Consider the following 15,895-nt stretch of genomic DNA (forward strand, 5'->3'; position numbering starts at 1 on the left):
CCTGGTGTAAGGCTCTGCTTTTATCACAAATTAAGAAATAGCCAAAAAAAAAAGTTTTCTCTCTGTATTTTCAAGTCTCTGGTGAATTAGAGAAAAAGATGATCCAGTGACTGGATTTAGTAGATCTAGATTTAATTTCCTGTATGGATTTGAGTAAAGTCCTCATTTACAAAGAGCAGAACAACATTATTTTTTGAATTTATAAAGGTACAGTGGGGGTAAATTCATTTCAGGTCAAGAAGCATCTGCACTTTGATAACAGACGCAACTGGAATTTATTTATTTATTTATTTATTTATTTAAACTGAGAGCAGGGAATGTGTTTCAGTGAAGACCTTGGATAGGTCTCAAAGTACGGTTTTATTTCATTTTTAATACTTTACTTTGTCACTTAAACAATGGACCCCGCAGGCAAAGAGATTTTTCCATGTAAACCTTCTTGGAAGAGTGAAAGATTTAGTTTGCTTTTCAGAAAACCACAGAACATTTTACAAGACAAACCCTACTACCATCTACACCCCATTACCTCTAACGGAAGATTAAAACATCCCAGATAACAGGTCTGCAGAACATAACAACATAAATTCATGGCAGGGGGGGAGAGTAGGGTTTCTGAACCCAAGCCAATCTTGGCAGAAGTACAGTTGTTCCCCCCTGCCCCCCTCCGTGGTACAGTTTGTCCTCAACAGCTTGGAGATTATAGAGAGTTGACTGTTCTGCAAAAATGTCTCCAGCAGTCTGGGAGTGGGAAGCAAGCAATTTCTTTCTGTTTTTTTCTTACATTGAAAGAAATTACTTCTTACCTGCATTGTAGTATTGATCGAATGATTACTTTCTGCCTGGACCTGTGGTTTTTCTTCATAATTTGGCCACTGACTCTGAGCTGGACCCATTCGGTCCTGGGACTTTGAAGCTGGGAATGTGAAATATTCTCTAGTATAGGTCTGTGTTGGGATGGGATAAGCTTCAGGTCGCGGGGGCAGAGTCTGTTCCTGGAAAAGGTAGAAAGAATGTAAGGTAGAACTTTCTAATCACACAGATCTGTACAGAATATTATTCTAAACATGCATTTTCCAAATGTTTTCTTTTGGCTCATAAGAGCATTATTTGCTGGAACAGGAGATAAAAAGGTTGTCTAGTGTCAAATATAATTGTGGTTATAACTCATGTTTTTATGGTCTGAAAACAAGTACGCAATATTGTACAAACCTAAGAAATCACAAAGACAGCTTCATGAACAAAATTTAATAAAATCACTCAAAGCTGTCTCAATCTTTCGTTTGCTGTAATAAGCAAAACCCCCACCCAGTCACTAGCACCAGCATTATGTTCAAATAGTTAAGACACTGGTTTGACTCAAGCACAGTGACACTATTGATAGCTAAGGAAAGTTTAATAGCCAGCACTTTGCTCGCCACTACTGACCTCTGTACAAAGATTTCCAGTAGAGACTGAGGTTATTTTGGTGGTAGTTCCAGATGCGTAAGCATTCTTTCCCCCGGGGCTTGGAGGCTGATCTGTTGGAAAGTTAAAGGAAGCATTTACATGACTGTTAATAATAATTTACATAACTTCATAAAATGATAGTATTCACAAAATAACTATGATTTTTCTTTGAACAATTCTAACAAGAGACTTGCTCCAAATGTTACTACTACGTTGGCATTTTAAACTTTATGTATTTTTAAAACCACTCATCCCCTTTTTGAATTCAACAGCCTCTAAAACTAGTGGAGGAGGCACCTATCCCTAAAAGGAGGATAATCTTACTTACTTGCTACATTGGGACTGGAGCGATGATCGGCTCTGTTCTTCATTAATCTATCATCCCCTGGCAGCTTCTTTGGTTCACTGTACTCCGTCCACGGCAGCTGAGGGCTCTCGGGTGACCCATTTTGAGTGGAGTTGTTATACAGCTCAAAACCTTCACTCTTTGGTCGGGGTTTACCTGAGCCACGGCGGTCAGAAACTGTAACAGTTGGATATGTATTTTCCCCCTTTCACTTATATTAACTACTGTCTAGCATATTCTTTTTCAAACCAGAGCTACCTTGCATTTATAACTAAAAATGAGTTCCCAGTAAAGCAAATGCTAGATTTTAAAAATCTTTACTTCTTCAGATACACAATCCCACTCTTCTATCAACTATACAGGATTGCTTTGATCTGTATGCTTCAAAAGAGCTTTTGAAAAGGTACCACAATATTTGGAAAAGCCAAATGTGCTTTACTGAAAAGTCTCTTGCTGACTCTCAGAGGCATATGGCATCTGGGATGGTGTTGTAAACTGTGATAATAAGGATTTATTCTTTTAACCCATTCTTTTCTATACCGTAGTACTACCCTGTATGTAGAAAAGGTCTTCCTTTACAAAATTATTTCCTTTACAACATTATTTTACAGAAGACTTAAATATGTCTTTTGTTAGTTCACTGAAGTGGGATGATAAAATATAACATTGGAGAAACATCCAAGAACTTCTTACGATCAGACACAGAAACTTAAGAAGATACATTTCAGTATTTCTAGTTTAAAAAAAAAAAAAAAATTTCAATGGCAAAACACGTTCCAGGGGCTTCTACTTATTTCTCTCTTAGTAATTACATTGCACTCTCTGGTTACAAGGAAGTCATATTCTGAGAGAAGGAGAGAAGCTTTTATGAAAGGGATAAAAAAAGCCATTCAGTTTAACACCCTTTGTATTCATTATATTCCATTTGTTAAAATAAAAAAGTACTTCAAAACAGAACTGCGTTTAAATGCATCATTTAATTTTTTAAAAGGTACGTATGCAAAGCATCTATTAATGATTAGACTAGCATAATTTCAAACAATATTTAAAAACAGATGAACTTTTGATAAGAAAGGAAATGCTTCTCTGTGCAATTATGTTTCTTTTCTGATTTAATGTTTTGGTAATATTTGGCAAGCTACTGTGAAGTATTATATTTTCTGCGTTCTAAGACTGATAAAGCTGTTATCGACATAAATAATATTAGCATTTTTACCTCTTTGCATCATTGGGGATGGCTGATTAAGCAGGGTTGCCAGGCCATGGTAAATTGCTCCTTGCTTTGCTACTTCTAGTGTTACTACAGAACCTGTCCTAGTCATAAGTTCTGCTGCCCTGCAATAAAAGCCAAAGCAAATAAAACAAAATAAAATTAGGCACTGTATTACTTAGTTCTCCTTATTATCAGTTTGTATGTCATGATTGCTCACATTTAGTCTAGTAATCTTTTGTTTGACAAAACACTCCTTCTGATTAGTACTTAAAAATCACTTTGAAAAAAATTAGATGATGATGACTAGACGATAGGCTTGTTAAACAGACAACACCTACAAGCAAGTACTATTTCCAATTTCTGCAGTTAAAGGTCAGATTTAAAATTAGAGCTAAATAAAGTTTGCTCAAAACTAAAGCCCAAACATGTAATACAATCTCTTCTATATAGATAACCCATATCATATACAGAAAATACTATGCGAACAGTTGAACTTTTTACTAAGGTTATTCATAGGCAGCTATAAAAAGCCCAGACAAAACCAAACGTAAAAAAAAAAAAAAAACCCCAAAACCACAAACAAAAACCAACACACCAAACCCAAACCAAAAAACAAGCTTCAGCCCTTTTCAGTACATTATTATTACTCTAGCATTTTCTTCACGTAAAGACACCCAAGGGAAGCATTCCATACCTTTCCTGGGACAAGCCCACCAAACTTCGACCATCCACACTGAGCAACTGATCCCCTGCAGCCAGACGACCATCCTAAATACATATTCGAGAGAAGAAAATTCATACACCAGCGGTTACATGGTCTAAATTCAAACAATTATTCACACATACTAGTAAACAAAGGATTTAAAAGCATTTCCAAAGGATCTTTCTACCTTTGAACTTCTGATGTTTAAGAATATTACTAACCACATCTGCAGCACCTCCTTTCACAACGGACTTGACATATATTCCAAGTTTGTCTTGACCAGCACCCTACAGAGAAAGAGGCATTAATTTATTCCATTTATATTTGATCTCTTAAGTATTCCACAAGTGTTAATCAGAATTTTACATGGCTAGGCAAACCTCTAAGTTCTCATTACTTTAATATATTCCCAAGCTGGAAAAAAACAATTATACAGAAAAGAGTTACATTCACTTAAAGTCAAAAGAAAATTTTAATATTAGGCCTACTGAACCTGAAAGCATTGTTAGAAGCAAAGAATATTTGGTCTTAATGCAAGCTTGAATAAGAAAGAAAATACATTAATTAAAACTTGTACTCTATAAATTTGTTCTAATCCCCTTCTAATAAGAAATACTTATTTGCACTTTTACATGCATGTTATTATTGTTTATACCTCTATGTATTATGTTCCAAAAGACTGCACTGTTTCCCTTGCTAATACCCAAATGAAACAAGGTAAATTGCAGATTACAAGAAAAAGGAATAGAAATGCTTTTTACATTTGTTAGGACTGTAAAGGAGCTAGTGTAAAGGAACAAAGAGTGTCTTTGGTTTTACAGTAAATAAGTAGACATTATAATTAATAAGTCTTTTAGAGTTGACAGAGCCAATATTTAGAAGTCTACTGCAAAACCATGCAATTTTGTTCATAAACATCTGCCTCAAAGTATTCCGCTAAATTTTGAAAGGACTGTTAACAGTGAACTTACTGCGAGACAACCAACAGGTTCAAGACAAGAGAACATAAGCATCTATTCAAGCCATGCTGTGCATCATCCACATGCTCCAGTTTACAAGACACCACACAGATCAGTCTAAATGTTAGTATCGCAAACTTTTAAATCGTCACCTACAATGTAGGACAATTACTTGTGATTTCATTATCTACTATGGCAAACCGTGCTGTTTCACTCTGCAAGTCACTTGGAAGAAGAGTGCTAAGTTTTTAATGGAACGTCGTTTTCTAAAATAACCCCCCAAGTTGCTTTGATATTGAATATGCAACTTCCCCCCCCCTTTTGGCAGCAAAGCGTTCATTGCTCCCACCATTCTAATAAAGTAAAATAAAAATCAAGGTGAAGATTATTCAAAAGCTAGTGTTACAGATGGGTTTCTAAACAGGTGAAGGACTTAATTTTTATTCATTAAAACTTGCGTTAATCCCAAATGTTTACTCAAAAGCCACAGAAAAGGAATTACTTCGAGTCCCATGATTCCAGATTAACATTCTACATGTCCAAATTTTTCATAATAATTGCTTAAGCTGTACTTAAAAAAAAAGAAAAAATATGCAATAAATAACTGAAGTAAGGACACTTTCTTTGTCTGGAAAGAATATAAGGGCAATTTTAAAAGAAGTTTAGTTACTTTTATTTGTTTGTTTTAAAGGGCTCTAAAGAAACATCAAGGTAACTGCAGAATATTTTTAACTTTATACCAGAAAAATCGGTTAAAGTTACGAGAGATACAAGTCAGAAGACAGCTAGATAAATAGAATGAAAAACGAAACCATGCTTCACAAATCTCCTTTTTTCCCCAAGCAATCGAGAAGCACAGGGGGAAGGATGCTCTGGTTGACAACACCTAGACTTCCAGGACACACGTGGCAAGATCTCTTACCAGGAGTTCTTCAAGACTTGAAGGTGACATGGCATAAGAAGGAACTTGTCTTTGTATATTAATAACTGGTTCAACAATGGATAGGAAGTTATTCGTTTTCATAAGAAATGGAAGTTATCAGAGAAGCCCTGAATGAATGTGCTGTTCACCATGCGCATAAATGTTCCAGAAAAAGGGCAAACAATAACGTAACTAAATTTGCCATATAGAAAATTTATCAGGTAAGTTAAAACCAAGGGTTGGAGAAGGATCACATGATGCTGAACACTGGAACAATAATGGGGGGAAAGAGCATTTCATTGGTCCAAATGTGAAGTAATGCTCCAACCTTGTAAGGGACTGGTCCTCATCAGGGCACTGTTGGAAGAACCAGTTACTACCTCCCCTTGTTGGGAACTGAAAATTAAGATGATTGGGTTTATATACTCTGAAGCCACTTGGGATTGATGCTGCTTTTATTCAGTCCTAACTTCAAAGGATGCTAGCAAGAATCTCAACCCCTTGGGTCCAGTGAATCAAAGATCTGCCTAATACAGTCAAAGATTAGGTAAAAACCAGCAAGCCTTTGGAAGAGCATGGCCACTTTAAACTGTGCACATATTACAATTTTGGGATTGTGACTTTGGTGCTCATAAATTACATTAGACACACTATATCCACACGTATCACCTTTCTTATGCTTGATTATGATTGTTACTGCACATTAAATGAAGTCGAAACCTTCTGTTTAAGCCCATGATATATGCACTGGTTTGCAGATAGTGATGAGATAAACATTTGCAATTGCAGAAAGATCCATATAATACTTTCTAAACTGGGTTTAACCCCTCAAGAAAGATCTTTTTAGTCACTGTTTTCAGAGCTGGCTTCACATATCAGCTCAAATATCTGGAAGCCAACGGAACTAATAGAAAAGAACAAACAAAACAGAAACCACCATGGTCACCAAACATCTAAAAGGTTCACACTTAGAAAACTGTTTATAATTCTGATTATTCTGAGGCTCAGAGGATAAGAAGGATGATCAGAAACATGGAATAGCTTCCTTGAGAGAACCAACTAAATAGACGTGGACTCCTCAGCTTAGCAACAATCAAGGAAGTGAAGGTCTATGGGATTATGAGTGGCACAGATTGGATTATTTATCAACTCTCTAATCAGCCAACAGACAAAGCTTTCTTATTCATGCTATCAGCTGGCATATTTTAAAAAGTAAAAAAAAAAAAACAAAACAAAACCAAAAAAGAGAACATTTTCCATAGGATTTCGTAATTAAACTGGGAAACTGCCAGGAACAAAACTGCTGTAGATGCCAAAGTGTAAACATGCACAAAAAAGATCACAGATTCATGGTATGGCCCTTCAAGGGCTTTCAGAAAAAATGATACAGATATAATACATTCTGAAGGAAATTCTGAAATTACAGAAAGCTAGAAACTAGGAGGAACCATCTTACACTTGTTTTGTTATGTTCCTTGGCTAAATACCCCACAGCTGGAGGATACCAGATCAGACGGATTTTTGCTGAGTGTAACTGTTCTTATACTCTAAGCCTTACAGTAATTTTTCATTACAATTTGAAGAAGTTGACATTTTACTCTTTGTTCCTTGTTTTTTAACGTTTTTATGAAGCCTATACAGTTTGTCAATCCCTTTCCTGTTCTTTTAAGAGAAGTTACAAGCAGATGTGTTAGCTCCAAGTCATCTCACTTAACACAAAACTGATTAATTTTGAAAGCATAAAAAACTATTTAAAAATAAATCTCCATTCAGATGACATCAAAAATCTTTATCAGCTACCACATCTACTCACATATTATTAGGACAAATGAGTTCCTTCTCTGCCTACTTCACATGCCATTTCATATGTTTCTCACAATTAATATGCCTGTGCTCTCACTTATGTTTGGGAAGACCTCTCAGTAAGCATCCTCAAAGTTAACTCATCATCTTCCTTCAACTTTTACCCTACGCTTTAGAGTAATTTGAATCCAAATTCTTAATTTCTATTGAAACACACTTAATTTTGCTTCATTTCCACCTTCCAGGAGACTGCATTAGAAGGAAATGTACAGTTACGAAGGACACAAAAAGGATGTTAATACATGGTTAGACATGCATACTAAACTCCAAAGTGAGTGAAACTCTCATACGTACCACATGGATTTTTGTCCTATCGTTTACTGGCATTACAATAAAACAGGTTTCTTTGTACACTGCTTATTAACCTGCTTTTCTTTCAAAGGAACGTGAAGGTCAGCATAACTAAAACTATTCCCCCACGAAACAGAGCAATGACATGTGTGTATCAATAACAGTAGTAAGGGAAAGGTTCTTGTCAGTCCACTTTATTTTCTCCAATCCTGAATAACAAAAGCATGTGTATCTGTAAAGCTGTTAGTCCGAACAGAAGAACACAACTGTAGGGAAGTTAGATGACTGTGGAAAGCAAGAATGTAGTAAGCATAAAAAGATGGTTTATTCCCCCAAGGTTAATTAACCTACAGCACATCTTCTCGATTATATACATAGCCAATTACAAAACCCCCAAAACCACCAGACCCTGAACTGGACTTTTTACTGCTAGAAACCCAAAAGCCCTCTTTAAGAAGAAAAATAAGAGCCAGGAATTGTTCATCTTTTAAACATAAGAACAATTTACCCATGTTTAGACCACACCTGTGAACTTCCAGTAGGGAAATCTTTTTAATGAGCAATACAAAAAAATACTAACGGAGTTTGGCCTAACAGAAAATACTTCAGTTTAAACACTGCGCAAGTAATTCCCAAACGGGTTAAAACAGCACGACATAAAATAATCAGTGTTTCTCTGCTGTAGCCTCAGACTCCACTATTTGGTGAATAGTGTGATTTTTAACCCAATATTTAAACCATTTCAAATTCCTATATTCTATCATAGGTCACCTATTGACTTGTCAAGCAGCTCTGAGCAGTGTCTGCAGAGTAACAGTATTCTAGTGGAAGCCGAGTCCCAAAACAATTGCAAAACCAAAAAAGCCACATAAGATACAGATCCCCACACAGAGAAGCAAACTACACATAGGGAAAAAAACTGTTATGAACATTTGAAGTTCATCTTCATTTTAAGCTTTTTATAGCCGGCATGGCAAGTGCACCCAAAAGACACTTCCCAGCTTTGCCAAGGCCCACCCATTCCCCTCCTAAACATAAAAAATTCCAATCATCCTAACTTTAGCAAGGGATGGAGATGAATAGCGTATCTCGAGTTGAAGTAAATACATCCTGTTAAAAAACCCAAACAGAACACCTTTACTGATGTAATTACTCAATGGGATAAAAACGTCCCCATTTTTTTCCAGGAAGCTTAATTAGCTCTCTGAGTAAAAACATCAAAAGATTCCTGAAAATAATCTTCTCCATGCTTGAGCTTATTCATCTTTAAGATGGATGTACATAGCCAACACATGTGGGAAACTGAGGAAAATGATTAGGTCCAGTACTCAGAATGAAGCCACGCATTTGCATGAGACGCAATACCTGTATAAAGGGTTTTTTTTTTATCATGTTACACTTATCTTAAGAAGTAATTTCATGTTTTAAAACAGCAAAAGTTGAAAGATGTTAACATATTGCACTTGCAAGTTTGGCATGCACTTAAGTTTAGTCAGAGTATGAGAATAATTCTGAATTTGCTATGACTTACAGGTTGCTGCAGGAATTCTATGACAATGGGGTACATTCTCTCACATTTAGATGGAATTTTAATAGATTTTCTAATCCTACTTGGGAAGTAAAGGCAAACACAGAATACTTCTGCATACAGAAGTCTGTTTAGAATGGTAACTCAGGTCTTTACCTAAATCTAAATGAAGAAGAGAATGTATGGGAAAATACTTGTTTAAGTGACCAGACTACCTTGTAAAAAGTACATAAACAATGAGTTCTCCTCCAAGAAACAGAGCAAGAATAAAAGGAGCTACAAGTCAAGAGGATAAGCAAGACACTGAGGTATGAAACGCTATCAATAAATCCAGCAGTTAAAACTCATCAGAAGTTCTATTTCCCTTAGATCTGGTTTTACTGCATCTGTGTGGCCCACGTACTCTGTATTACAATACTTAATGTGGGACAGAAGAAAAGAGGACTAGCTTTATTTTTGTCATAATAGCCTAGTTTTAAATAGTTCTTATCACAGAACAAAGACATGCTCAGAAAATTTTACAAGATGGAGTCTAAAATTACAACTTGAGGATATAAATAAAAGCAAGGAGATAAACTTAAGCTTCTCTGTGTTTTATTACATGTTTGGATGACGATGATTGTTAGGAGTTTCAGATCAGTACTGTTCATAGGTCATGGGTTGCATAGTCCATGCAAATCTAACTTTTCTTTTGAAATTAAATGAAAACTTCAAATTATTGAAGTGGTACTCATTAGGCCCTAGTTTAGTGTAAGCACTGTTCAACACCGTTCAGCTACGTTCCAATCTGTAATAACAAGAGACACTTATTTTTCTGGTGGTTTGTAGTTGAATTGACAAGGGACCTTCCCAAATGTCTGGGTAGACCCTACATATGACTTGACACTGAATCTTCTGCATTCAAAGTCTGCACATGGAATGAATGTGTGCCCATGCAAGGACCTAAAGATTGACTATTTTATAAAATACTTACGAAACTTCCTAAATCAATTCTTTTCAAAGCAAAAAGCCCTGACCTGTAAAATGGCAGACTATATTCCCAAACTACAAAGTAACACATATGAATACTAAAATAGCAGAGAATTTCATGAACAAGAAAGAAGTAGCTTACATGTGTAAGAGAGAAAAATTAGCAGTAGTTATCATTTGTTTCAGAGCATGTTTTATCATTCCTCCATCACATGGAATCAAGAAAACCCAAAACCCCAATACATTTACAATATCAACAGAACTTATTCTCAAAACATGACCAAAGACTGCAGAGCAAAGCACAGTTAACCAGCTGCAACTTCAGCAAGAGCTTTCAGCTCTTTCAAAAAACTCTCTCTTAGATTAATGAATTCAGACAGACTGGAGCCAACAAAAAAGGGTCAACATTAAAATCTCACCTGAGACACAACAACTTTTTAAATTTTTTAATTACATGTATAATATAAATGACATTGATATATATAGAGAGAGACATATAAGGTTTTATAAATATACATTCCCTATTAAAAGTACTTGTTAAGTATGGGAATTTAATGGGAAATTAAAAAGTAACAAAAACTCTGTAAACTTTCATTTACAAATGTCTTGTAAATAACCAGTAGGACAACTAGAAAAACATAAGCTAGTATCCCAGGACACATCCCCAGATATAAAGGAATTTAGTAAAGTATTTACTGAATATATGAACAAATTAATTGACTGAACGACTTTCCTGAAGGGCCTTAAAGATTAGAAGAGTTCTGAAAACTCATGCAACTATGGCAATCCTCAAAGTTAAAGAGCTATTTTGGCAATTCTGGTCAGTGTAACTTCAATCTCTAGAACGCCGATACAATATATTTAAGAGTGACGGCACTGACATGGGGCAAGGGGGAGAAAGAAAAAGAAAAAAGAAAAAAGTCATCCAACACTAGATTCCCTCATTAAAAGAGCACCTGGAAGATGAAGAAAGTAACAAACCCCCCAAATATTAGGTTTATTTATGGGATTTCCACTCTTCAAGTCACACAGATGGCAACCTCAAAAAAATCTGGAAATTCACTGGGAGCAGGAGCATGGAAGGGAAATGAAGTTGATACAATACAGCAAAGTCAATCATGCATTTAATGCATCAAAAGAAAAAAAATACAAAAATATGTTCAGCTAACTAAGATTTATGGCAGACAGAGGTATGCAAAGATTTCATACCTGTTGTCCAAGTGGGCATTTGCCCCTTTTAAACCTGGTATGATTCTCTGCTTAGCTACAAAAATTCTGTCATGTTAAAGAAGCCAAAGGACCAAGTTGGGTAATGCAATCTAACCTCAGCTTTTGAGACAGCCTAACAAGAATCAAGTCATTTTCCATCACATCCACTTATCATCTGGGACATCTATCAAGCAACAACATCAGTGTACAGTAGTCCATACTTGTTTTCACAGTTAGCGTTCTTTTGCAAGCCCCTCCTTGCTCTAACAGGACTGCGCCCAGAATACTGCATTTGCTTTAAAACTTACTACGAGAACTACAGAAATAGAAGAGTCAGCATTAAAAAAAAATTACAGCCAATTCTATGGGGTAATTAAACCAGTAAGGAAGAGAATGAGATAAGCTACACTGATCTGAAAAAAGAAACAACTACTCCTACATGAGAAGAGTGTAAAATTGAGGATGTACAAGACTACAGTAGTAATGAGTTAATAAAAATGACAGAATTAAAGAAAATATTTAAGGAGAACAGATTTTATTGCTAGTGTTGCTGTGTTAGAAGATGAGTTTTGTAAGACTTCCTTGTCAGTAACACACAGGAAAATCTGGCTCACGTACATTATTACATCAGCCATAAAATCAGAGCATGCCATTTAGCGCAACTGTGTATAAAGCAGCAGTTTGAAGAACAGGAACATCAGATAGAGTCTTCCTAATGGCAACATCACAGCTAGCCCACGAGCTGGTGATTCAGTCACCGCAGAAGCTTTAAAAGCAGGCAGAAGAAATTCCGCCTGCTCCTCCTTCCCATTTGCTATTTGCCTGGACAAGCAGCCGTAACGGCACAGTGGAAGCAACAGGCAGCTCCTTCTAGTGAGCATCAACACGCAGCAGGGTTCCCAGGCGAGCCACCCATGCCATGCCTCGCCTCATGGGGACCTGCTGCCAGTGGTGTGATGGGCTGGAGGTGCTGCGACACCATGCAGCCCCACCAGTACCCCAGTGTAAAGGTATCAGAGTGGGAATGAAGGTCCACCTGTTACGGTGATACGGGGTGATAACCCCTTAACAGTTAATCTACTCCCATCCTCAAACATCATGCCCCACAACCAGCTTAGGTGGATGACAAACTACCTGTACTTTATGTGAGGTTAGTAATATTCTTGCAGTTTTAGTAGATCTGTAGGATGACCTAGTGATTTTAATACCTATCATTAGAATTAAAACCATGAAAACTATTTTTCACTTTTCCAGTTGTTAGGAATGACAGCAAAATTTAGTATTAAGTAATTAAGGAAAAACTATGCATCTGCAAAACATACCTGCAAGTACGGCACCTAACCAAACCGGTAATGCTCCAGACAATTAACAGTAAGGTCTTGTCATTACTTGTTCTAAACCATCATTTGCCCATACCTGTTTAGCTTCACATACTGTGTTTATCACTCCAATAAAACCGGAGCGATGAACAGCTTCCAATTAAGACTGGCAGAATCACGTTTGATAAAAGAAAAAAAAACCAAAACACTTGAATAACAAGGTTTTTTAAAATGTTTCATGTATTAAAAACTACTTTTATTTACACAAAATGCAAGAAAGTCTTCCTAATGACCTTTCAATACTGATTTGACGATTTCTGTCTTAAATACATGAATATTTAAATGGTTTCAAGCTTCACATAAATAGCAATGTGAGAAAGTAGTCCTGAAGTGAAGGTATCCTTCACTCTCCAATTATAGCTTGACTGAATCCACAAAAAAGTGTCACAGTTACCAACCTTTTCAAAGTAATATTCCAATTTAAGCGGCTCCAGATACCAAGACCACATGTCAAAACACTCCCATGGTTCACATAAACCATCAGAGATTTTTTAAAAATAATTTTCAAGACTTTCTTGGATTTTCCATAATTATGCAAACATTAAAAAAGATTTCATTTTAATAATGTAGAAATCACATATATGTGTATGTATATACATACACAAATATACCTTGCTGAAATATTAGGACCTGGTATCTCTCGTAACATTTCAAGGATGACAGTGTTTCCCCAAGTCAGTCTTTTTTGTTAAGTTTCTGTTGTATTTTATAAAAATGAAACTGTTTAAAAACCAAACGAATCCCTGCAACTAAAATGTCTTTAAACAAAACAGGGCAGAAATGTAGCTATCAAGCCTGATACCAGCCATCAGGCTGAAATCTTTTATCTGCCTACGCCCACAGTTGATTTTACTGATTTTTATCAAGGCTAATTCTGATTCCAGACTCTTAAGTTTTCATAGAAGATCTCTGTAAGTTTTATAAACATCCTTAAAGGCAAGTTTATGCAACAGAATCAAGTCTCAGTCTGGCCTCTCTGGCACATAATTAGTCTAGAAGCATTTAAATAACCCAAGCTTGTAAGCATTTTAAAGAATACCAGTTTACTAAACTATGCAGCCAGTTTACAAATGTGCTCTCTAGGAAGCAAAAGCAAAGGTTTCTGATCACCCAAACACTCACATTCCCTAAAGCTGCATGCATTTTGTAGGTTGTATCTGGACAAGTACATATTTGTCTACTTTATGTACCGAACATACTACATCTACGACTCACCGAACCACTTGCTGTCAGCCCAGAGGAATGAGAAAGACCAACTTTGTAGCTACTGGACCCGCCTCCAGTGAGGGCAAACTGCTCTGGACTTGAAGATCAGAAAAAACCTACTTTGTCAGAAGAAGCAAAGGCCTCGGCCACCTCAAGACCAACGTAGAGACTGTGGAATCTGTCATTGTTAGACAAAATACTTCATAGCATGCCCTATATAATTTCCAAATATAAGTGAGGTGAACCAGCCTTATGTATGTAAAACTGGTCTGTTAGTTGTGGCTAAAGCTACTACGAGTCACGTTGTAGCCTGACTTTAAAAGAATTTTAAAACTGACCTGCTTTCCCCTCTCAAATTCTTCTCCATGGTGCGGGGGGGCAGGGAACAAAACATTTTTGGAGTTGGACAAACTACAGTCACAAGTGGATGAAACACTTCCAATTAAACAAAACAGGCAGTGGAGATTCTAACTTTGGTGACAATCAACATTATTCACAGGCCAAGAAACATCAAGCATTTAACATCTATGAACAATTCTGTTGTAGCTTTAAGTTGCACTGAGTGGAAAAACAGATGAAAAATAAGTGTCTTACTATTCAGAGGGAAAAAAGCTAGATTGCAAGCAGTACAGTATCACGGGACTCTGAAGCATCTGACAACTTTACATCCAGTGTATCCAGAAGCTCTATTTACAAATAGCCTCAAAAGGAGTATGCAGAAAGGACTGAAGAGTTTTGTTGTTCTCTTTAAAGAATAAGGGTTACCCGTTACTTTTTTATAAAAGAATGTTTGCAATCAAGATTGACTTGCACACAAAGCAAGCAAGTGAATATACCCTCTACCTTCCTAAAGCGTGCTTCTCCCAGGAGATAAAAGACCAAAGAACCCAGGATGTTCTGCAATAGACTTCCTGAAATGGCATTAATAAAGTACGCAGTACTGTAGTCTTGTGCAGACGTAGTCTTTTAAAAAAAAATTGCACACAAAGCAAGCAAGTGAATATACCCTCTACCTTCCTAAAGCGTGCTTCTCCCAGGAGATAAAAGACCAAAGAACCCAGGATGTTCTGCAATAGACTTCCTGAAATGGCATTAATAAAGTAACGCAGTACTGTAGTCTTGTGCAGACGTAGTCTTTTAAAAAAAAACAAACACAAAACACCCAAATTATGGTATTCAGAAACCTTAATAAGGCAATCAGATAAACATGGAAAGCAGGCATACTGACACAAATAGCTGTAGTGTCTTCTGTACTAGACAGAAGTGTATCATTCTGTAACATGTGATTTCTCTCACACTCTGTAAATTGAGTACTTCTAAAAGATACCTTCTTTGATGAAAACCAAAGCAACTAAACAAAGTAGCTAAAGCAATTGGCCTAAAGTCTGATTCTGAAACTGGAATCAAGTATGCAACAGTTCCTACCTAACTGTGCTTTACTCTTGCTCTCATGAAAGGGGAAAACGTAAGTAAAGGGAAAACGCTTCATATATGACATTCATAGAAGATTAAGCAAGTTTTATTCATTAGTCTTTCTTAACCTTTCTGAAAAAGAAGCCTCTTTTATTATTATAAATGCTGCAACTTAAGATTCATATGATATTCTACAAATGCATAAAAGCCCTCTTAATTTTTAACAAAAGAAATTAAATACACGAGCCTGTTTGATTCTATTTCTCTTTTGTTTCAAAGGAAAAATCTTTCCTTGAACTCAAGGAAAATACATTGCTTGAGCTCTATTTCCCCAAGCAAGGGTTAATTTTTTAATGTACGCTTGCTATAAATACTCTATGACCAGTGACACACTAAGGGCTATTCAGAGTGATGTACCGATCTACAAGCTGTATCGCAGATTCTGACA

The 15,895-nt window shown here is 36.3% G+C and overlaps 1 protein-coding gene across 1 annotated transcript in view; it reads right to left on the reverse strand.

Annotated features, from left to right (window-relative positions):
- Window positions 1-15,895, reverse strand: part of MLLT4 (myeloid/lymphoid or mixed-lineage leukemia (trithorax homolog, Drosophila); translocated to, 4) — a 95,781-nt gene that overhangs the window by 19,935 nt on the left and 59,951 nt on the right. Inside the window, exons 22-27 of the mRNA XM_009329204.1 lie at window positions 3,930-3,995; window positions 3,700-3,773; window positions 3,009-3,127; window positions 1,775-1,969; window positions 1,426-1,517; window positions 804-992 (exon numbers count right to left, since the gene is read on the reverse strand). Coding sequence (XP_009327479.1) covers window positions 804-992; window positions 1,426-1,517; window positions 1,775-1,969; window positions 3,009-3,127; window positions 3,700-3,773; window positions 3,930-3,995 — 735 coding nt within the window. The remainder of the gene's footprint in view (window positions 1-803; window positions 993-1,425; window positions 1,518-1,774; window positions 1,970-3,008; window positions 3,128-3,699; window positions 3,774-3,929; window positions 3,996-15,895) is intronic.

The sequence above is a fragment of the Pygoscelis adeliae genome, unplaced genomic scaffold (genome assembly GCF_000699105.1).
Source record: "Pygoscelis adeliae isolate BGI_AS28 unplaced genomic scaffold, ASM69910v1 Scaffold77, whole genome shotgun sequence".
Lineage (NCBI taxonomy): Eukaryota > Metazoa > Chordata > Aves > Sphenisciformes > Spheniscidae > Pygoscelis > Pygoscelis adeliae.